At 46.9% G+C, this 7763-nt stretch overlaps 1 protein-coding gene across 3 annotated transcripts in view; it reads right to left on the bottom strand.

Annotated features, from left to right (window-relative positions):
- Window positions 1-175: 175 nt before the first annotated feature.
- Window positions 176-7763, bottom strand: part of rfwd3 (ring finger and WD repeat domain 3) — a 10100-nt gene continuing 2512 nt past the window's right edge. For 2 of the 3 annotated variants that reach the window (XM_020588035.1, XM_020588034.1), the window contains exons 3-12: window positions 7271-7545; window positions 7104-7159; window positions 6199-6396; window positions 5978-6069; window positions 5619-5733; window positions 4816-5053; window positions 4064-4214; window positions 3774-3950; window positions 3360-3558; window positions 2827-2958 (exon numbers count right to left, since the gene is read on the bottom strand). In XM_020588035.1, the coding sequence (XP_020443691.1) occupies window positions 2926-2958; window positions 3360-3558; window positions 3774-3950; window positions 4064-4214; window positions 4816-5053; window positions 5619-5733; window positions 5978-6069; window positions 6199-6396; window positions 7104-7159; window positions 7271-7545 (1534 nt within the window). In that variant the 3' untranslated portion in view covers window positions 2827-2925. Of the gene's footprint in view, window positions 2439-2743; window positions 2959-3343; window positions 3559-3773; window positions 3951-4063; window positions 4215-4815; window positions 5054-5618; window positions 5734-5977; window positions 6070-6198; window positions 6397-7103; window positions 7160-7270; window positions 7546-7763 lie in introns of those variants that run through there. The other variant, XM_020588036.1, reaches the window with a different exon arrangement.

Genomic DNA, 7763 nt, shown 5'->3' with positions numbered 1-7763 from the left:
TGCTGGGAAATTTTAGTTTAAATAAAAATTAGGCAGTGCAGTTTCTGTAGATTAGTCAGTAATGCCAGCAATTGTTCCTTGTAGCCTTAATGTTAACAGCACAAGAACTTTCTGTATCTGCACCAGAAAATGTGCAAAACTGTAAAGGGATTTCTGAGTCCATGCTGACAACCGATTAAAAATAACTCAATTTTAATTAACTTTTACGTTGTACAGAAACAGCTGGTAACAAATGTACACACAACGTTCTTTAGAAAGACAAAGCAAAAATGAGTAACAACAGTGGCGGCAGCAGCAGAGTCCTTTGGCACTTTGTTCCGGTTCAGAAGAGAAAACAAATCTGGACGATGTTAATAACCCACAGCGAGACCGTTCACTCTGTGAGGACAATGAAAATCTAAACAAAATCCCACATGTTCAAAAGGAGGGGAGGAGGATAAACACTCAGCTAACTGCTCCTGTGCCTCAATGTGTTGTTTAAACAAAATGAAGCAAAACAATAAAAAAAGGACAAGCTGTAGATCAGGAAGTAATAAAAACTGGGTGTAATGTAGCTGAGGTCTGAGGACACAATGTCGCTTTGCCCGATTTCTACAAGCTGCTCTTGAGAATCTGAAGCATCTTATGTTTTGTCTACAGGCACAATTTCAGTGTTTCAGACCACAACAAGAAACCCACAGACCACAGGTAAAACTCAGAGTCATGTGACTGTGAGCCTTTTTCAGCAATGACATGTCTTCCTCTCGCCCTCTCACTGCTTTTGGAGAGAAGCCTGAAATCTGGTCTGTTCCCTGACCAGGATCACAAAGGACTGACCAGTGGTCTGGCATGTTTCAGCCCAGTGTCTGCAAACCATGAACATGTTTCAGGACAGTCGCCCACATTCCAGATCACACCACCACTTTCAGATGAAGTTTGCTCACAGTGAACATTCAGCCATTTTTATCTCATTGTCTGGTGATGCTGTTGCAAACAGATATTTTCAAACTGCACCAGCATGGAATCACCTCCTAATCACAGACTTTGGGCAAGTGTGGACTTAAAGCAAGAATCTGTTTCCCCCAGTCCAAGATTCATCTTCAGCTGCCATGTCTCAAATCTTAAAATGTTGCTGAACATTTTAATTTCCTACCTGCTAACGACTCATGCTTTGCCTGATGCATCAATAATGACATCTGCAGCAAGAGTCAAGTCTCATATGTCACCGGCTGCATGGGCTGAGGGAAGCAAACCTCAAAGGTGATTGTATGATCAGGAACATGTGAAGATGCTCAGCGCACACTAGCTGCAGGGAGAACCAAACCTGAGGCTCTGCATGGCTCAGCCCTTTGACTACAAATGATTTCAACTCACATCAGGAGATCTGTTTTGTAGAAATCTTTGTCTAGGTTTCTACTAGTTTCTACTCATTAATGCATGCTATAAAAGATGGTGTGTTATCCATCACAGTGAACAGGTTTGAATTTCTTCTGGTCACTTACATCTGAGTTGTGAGTGGAGTGGAACTGATACTGAGGGCCATTTTACACTGTAAAAATAAACCTGTCAGCTCTCTCGTGAACAAACTAAGTAACGGAGAGATGGTCTCTGAATTACCTCCAACACATCTGCCATTTATTACTGACACAGGCTTGTACCAATATACCTGTGATAAAGAAAAAAACTCGGCTGATACCTGCCAATACAGAGGTCGGCCCAGGGCCGTGGTGTAGCGTGGCCCAGGGTTTTCAAATTAATAAACAGGAATGTAACAGTTACCAAAATAAGTACAAACCTGATCAGAGATGAAACCAGCCCTTTTTCAAGCTAACAAGTGAAATGTGAGACAGAAACCTGCAAACACACTGTTGGTCCTTCAGCTGCACGACTGACACCATTTGCTCCTCCAGAGAACCCCGCTCAGACCAAAACAAAGGCCTTCTTCATCTTCATCAGTTCCAGTGACTCTGAATGGGAGCATGGTTCAGAAGAACCTCAGCGTGTCCAGTGAACACACACACCTGGCAAAGGCTTCCACTGGCTTTGTGTAAAGGTCAAAGATCACCAGATGACATAATGTAGACTCGTGGTTAAAAGAAATCCAAAGTAATAATGAAGAATCTGAAATGTTTCCCCCGGTTGATCTCTTCCAGGATTCAGAGATCTGCTGGGTGTAAACGTACAGACAAATGTTTAGCAGCATTTTAGTTCCAACCCAGTCTGCGTTCTCTGCTGAGCTCTGGAACTGTGCACGTCCTTCTCCTGGTTCTGGATGAAACCAGCGGCTCACACATCACACACACAGTCTTCCTCATTCACTCCCATCTGTATAGCTTCAGCATTTTCTCTGTCAGCGAAGCCAGGAAGTGTTCGCTGTTCACCTTGAACGGACTGATGTCCAGCACTGGGAGGTCAGCTGGAAGCTTCTGGAGCAGAGAGCCGCTGCTTGCGTCCCACACCTGAGGAGGAGGAGTAAGAAGAAGAGGAGGAAGATACAAAGAAAGGGAAAGAAGAAGAGGAGGAAGAGGAGGAGGATACAAAGAAAGGGAAAAAGAAGACAGACAGGCAAAGAATGAAGAAGAGGATGCTGAGAATGTTGTTTGGCAACTTTTGGCATTTTAAAATTAAAACAAACAAAAGAAAGATAAATCAGCTAAACATGAAGCCACCAGATGTCCACTGTCAGAGTCTTCACAGAGCCAGTCAATCTCTCTCTCTCTCTGTCTCTCTCACACACACACACACACACACACACAGAACAAACCATGGTGGAGCTGGAGGCCTCGTCCCCAGCACAGACCAGAGTCCTCCCTCCGTCTGGACTCTGGAACACAGCGTTCTTGGTGAGCAGTTTGCAGGATGAGCCAGCGCTGAATGTCTGCACCGGAGAGAAGGAGCAGCTGGGCAGCTGGTCCGAGTGCTGTGGAGGGACCCGGTTCAGAGCCATCAGGACACAGCGCAGGGACGGGCTGGAGCGCCCTGCACAACAAACACCATCACACAGGAAATGATTAGGCAACTAATCGCCAGCCAAAAGAAACAGTTCCTGCTCCTCCAGTCTGACTTTCTGTGTCTCTGTCAGTGAACCAGAAATCTTCGAGTATTGGGCTGTTGATTGGACAAAATAAGACACCTGAAGACGTCACAGAGGTACTGAAAACAAGTGCTAGTTGCACTTGATGTCTGGTTGCTCTGTCCTGCTGCTGTGGAGCTTCAGGTAAGGCAGCAGAAATAATCTTCACCTGCATTCTGTTTCTTTTCCCCCCAGGTTAAAGCATTAACCATGTCAGACATGTACAGCTGACTAATGATGACCATACTAACGAACACGACAGCCTGGTCGTCTCAGGGCATCAGGCCGTGCAGGGCCTGGCTCTCACCTGGCCTGTACGTGACCAGACCCCCCCCTGGATGTCGGTGCAGCCGCCTGTCTCCAGTGGCAGGATGTGACGTCTGTATGTGACGTCGTTGACCTGCTCCCAGAAACAGCCGCCCTCCAGAGAGCCGGCTATCAGCCCGCCACAGGGGAATGAGCTGGATGCCGCCCGAGGGATGTAGCACAGAGATGCAACCGGACACCTGGAGGAAAAATAAGACATCAGCGTTGGTGGCTTTCGAACAGTAAATATGTTTACATTCCTCTGTTTGGCAGCTGCAGGTCTCCACTACAGTGAGTGAGCAGGTTTAATCCAACATAATCCTCAGTTCACAGGAAGATGCTGTTTCACACCAAACTCAAACATTTGAAGATGCTGGCCTTGTGTTTTAGTGCACAGTGTGTGCATGTTGTGTACCTGGAGCGTAGCGGCTCCAGCTCCTGGCTGTGTGTGCTCGTGTCTCTGGTGTCGTAGACAAGCACCGAGCCATTGTTTAGACCGGCATAGATGTAATGAGGTTTGTCCAAACACCAGCAGCAGCTCCACACGGGTCTACCTGTGTTATAGGTCTGAACCACTGTGTTGGTCAGCAGACTGCAACACACACACACACACACACACACACAGTCCACTTGTCAATCTTTGTGACTCTGATTACACAGAGCTCTAGTAACACACCAGCTCCTACATGGTGTGTGTGTATATACCTGGTCAGCTTGATGGTGTTGTCCAAGGCCGCGGACAGCAGCAGGCTGTCGTTCTGTCGGTTGAAGGACAGACCTCTGATCTGCTTGCTGTGGATGGGAATATACTGACTCGTCTTCGTGCTCACCACACTCACCTTCTTCACCCCATACCCTGAAGGGAGGAGACAGAAAATTGACCTGATGAGAACATGAATCAGAGAAGAGGAGGGAAGGCTCCTGACACTGAGCTGCAAGCTCACTGCTACAGGTGACAGCTGGCCAGTAACTCAAATCTTCCTACAGAATCAGACCAGGACTCTGTTTTGGGTCTAACAGGTTCACTGTCTGAGGAACGAGAACGTGCTCCGTAAAGTCCAGGGCAGGCTGCCCTGTAAAAGTCATCCCACAAACTATAACTTACAGTCCATCTTACATATTCCTCTTTGTGTTTCCACCACATCTGAGAAACCATGACAAGAGGTAAACAGCAAAAACAAATAATGGGTTTGTCTAAGATGCAAGATTTGCTCAATGAGACTACAACAGTGAACACACTGTTGCACAATGGTGACATGATGGATGTTGGAAGGATGATAGAAAAGCTCTGGCAGGCTGAGGTGAAGAAACAGTGAAGTACATTAAAACAGGATCTGTTTTTGATCTGCTCAGGACACCTCTACTGGTCTGTAGCTGTGTAGCCATGATGCTCTGGAATCATTTCAAGTCCTCGGGCCCTGTCTCAGGTGCTTCAGCAGTAAAAAGAGAAGACTCACCAGGCACCAGTGCTGAGTGGGGGGAAGGCTGCGAGGCCAGTAGGCAACTCACTGGTTCACAGTACGATAAGACCCTGCAGCCTCCAGCCGGACACACCAAGACTGCCTTGGAGAAGCTGTAGTGGGTGGCCCTGGAGCTGTTGGCCCGCTGAGAGAGACCAAAGAGGTGCGAGATCGACCCTGAGGATGAGGAGGGAACTGAGCTTCTACCGGTCTGCGCCATCAGAGTCTTCAGCTCCTGTAGAGGGAGAGAAGAGAGGACAGTTTAACTAGGAGGATGTCAAGAAATTCATCTCCTGACACTTCTACAACATCTGAACGGCAACACGTTCACTGGAAGTGGACAATTTGGAATAGTGGGCTAAGCAAAGGAAGTGCACACAGCACAATGCAAAGCACATTCACTCAATGCAGCAGACACTGAAGAAAATAACTGTGTGGCTTGAGTAAAGGTGGGACCTGTGCCCGGGTAGAGCTTTATGTTGCATGAAATGCATTGTATTTTAAACGCAAAAGATATTTAATTAATTATGGCTGACCATTGAAGTTGAATTAATCCAGCAACAAAATTCAGACTTCAGAAATATTCTGTGAGGATCTGGATTAAAATGCACTTGGTTCCTAACACAGAACATACTGAACCATTTCAAAGCGATCTCACTGTTCAAAATAAAAAACTGATGAAATTACCACACACAGTATTAGACACAATTTAACCAACAGGAAACCAAAAGTAATCAAAAACAAATTAAAGTCAAGTATCATTAAAGCCGGAGGACATTACAGGAAGTCAGCACTGGTACCTGAAGCTCTTGTTGCACTTGACCATACTGGCTGGTGACGACCTGCAGTTTGACTTTGTACTGAGCCGACTCCAGTTCAGCTTTCCTCCTCAGAGACTGCTCCTGCTCCAGAGACCTGCACACCAACAGACGACACTTTAGTTGAAACACTTGACCCACACTAATGTCACACATCTGACATGAATATGCAACATTTATATTTGTACACAAAAGATGAACCTGGTGACTGTTACTAGGTCTGTGAAGCCTCCTGGGTAGGAAAAGGCTAGATTTTCTCATGAACATGTACACATATTTCCACAAACCAACTGGACCTGTAGTGGTCTGGTGTGGGTTAGAGCACAGGAAGCATTACTCACCTCTTTAAGCTCTCCTGCTCAGAGTTGTCCAGCGCTCTCAGCTTTGGGGCGTACAGCCTCACGATGTCGGAGCGCTTCGCCTTCTTGTTGCACTAATGGAAAAAACAGCAACAGCGGGTCGGTAAATACAAGTTCTTCAAGACAACATACAAGTACAGCTGCAGAATCGGTCCAAAACTTGTACTGAAACTTGACAATCAGAGGGCTGAGAGCTCACCGACCTGCGGACATTTAGCGGCTGACCCCTGAGCTCTCAGCCAGCGCTGGATGCAGGTGAAGCCGAAGAGGTGTCCGCAGCGCAGGGCGGAGAGCCGGTGCTCGCCCGCCGTCGTCCACACCTCGAAGCAGATGGTGCAGGTGTCCCCTTCACCCTCCTCGCTGTGAGCCAATGGGATGGAAGCTGGGGCTGCAACAGCCGACTAGAGATGGAGATGAAGACAGTAAAAGCAACGTAGACTAAAAAAACCAGGGCTGAAGCTACAGGTTCAAAATGATGACAAAATGAAACAAAATCTGAGTCAAGGGCATTCAGACCAAAAAACCTGGTGTACTGGAAAGGCTCAGCGGCTACAGGCAACACAAACCACTAAGACCAGTTGGATGGTTGAACAGCAGGACTTTTTCCAGTAGTCACAGCACTAATTATTTTCTCCTCTGTATCAATGCTGCACAGGTAAACAGCAGGATCAACACCAGGCTACAAACTTACCTTGTACTTGTACCTAAAATCTAATTCCTCCAAACTGCTCTGGTCTCCTGATTAGATTTTGGTGATCAAAGGTCAGAGGTCAATGTATTCTCACATCTGTCCCATTCCTGTGACTTTGGCTGGCTGGCAAAGGCAGTGAACAAGAAGCACTTAAAATAAAAGTTAATGAAGGTGGGTTTTCCAGTTTTATTAGTCTGAACGCCGGTTGCATTTGTACCAAAGTTAAAGAGCAAATCCTCAGTATTCAGGAAAAAAATAGGCAGGTTTTCGTCATTATTACTGTAGCTCTTCATAAAAGGGACTATTTGCCACTTAAAGGTTTATGAGCAAAGAACAGAAACTTTTCACTCCACTGGACATGAATATTATCACTGGAAGTATGGACGTGGAAAGTGGAGTGATGGGTCTGAATGTTACCTGGACACCCTGATCTGGGGCTTCTGTCCTCTCACTGTCTGCAGCTGAACTGGAGTCTGAGCATAGAGATAATTCAATAAATAAAATATGCACAAGCTTAGCTGGAGCTTAATTACAGCATCATTATTAGTCTGAGTCTGCAATGGAGTGAACACTGAGCGACTCACCAGTTGAGCCGGCGTTCTGTGGTTGTGTGTGCTGCACAGAGGCACTGAGGCGAGGGCTGGCAGGCGGGGCGGGGTCACCAGGCAACACAGGGGCAGATACACCTCCTTCATCCCCTTCTACCTGCGCTTCGGCCTCCTCATCAGAGTCACTGACCTCTGTGGTGCTGCCGGACTCAGGCTCGGCCCTGCTGGCAGCTGGCACTCGGAGCAGGAAATCTGGGAAGCCTCTGGAGGGTGCTGCAGTCTGGCTGGGGTAGTGGACCTGAAGGCCGTGCCTGGAGCGACACAAACCCACAGGTTGAACCTCAGGAGGGTAGAGGAGGCTCTGAACATTGTGTACTTTGTTCACAGCCCACCAAAATTTTAATTTAAAGAGCGCTAAGTAAGATACTGCTATTACTGTTTGGCCACTTTGGGGACAGCAGAAACAAGTGACATAACAAGAAAGGAGATGCATATTCAAACATTCAGCAAACACACAGCAACATGCTTC

This window comes from Monopterus albus, unplaced genomic scaffold (assembly GCF_001952655.1).
Source record: "Monopterus albus unplaced genomic scaffold, M_albus_1.0 scaffold496.1, whole genome shotgun sequence".
NCBI classification, from domain to species: Eukaryota; Metazoa; Chordata; class Actinopteri; order Synbranchiformes; family Synbranchidae; genus Monopterus; species Monopterus albus.
The sequence above is the reverse complement of the archived record's forward strand: the minus strand, read 5'-3'. Positions and strand labels throughout refer to the sequence as shown.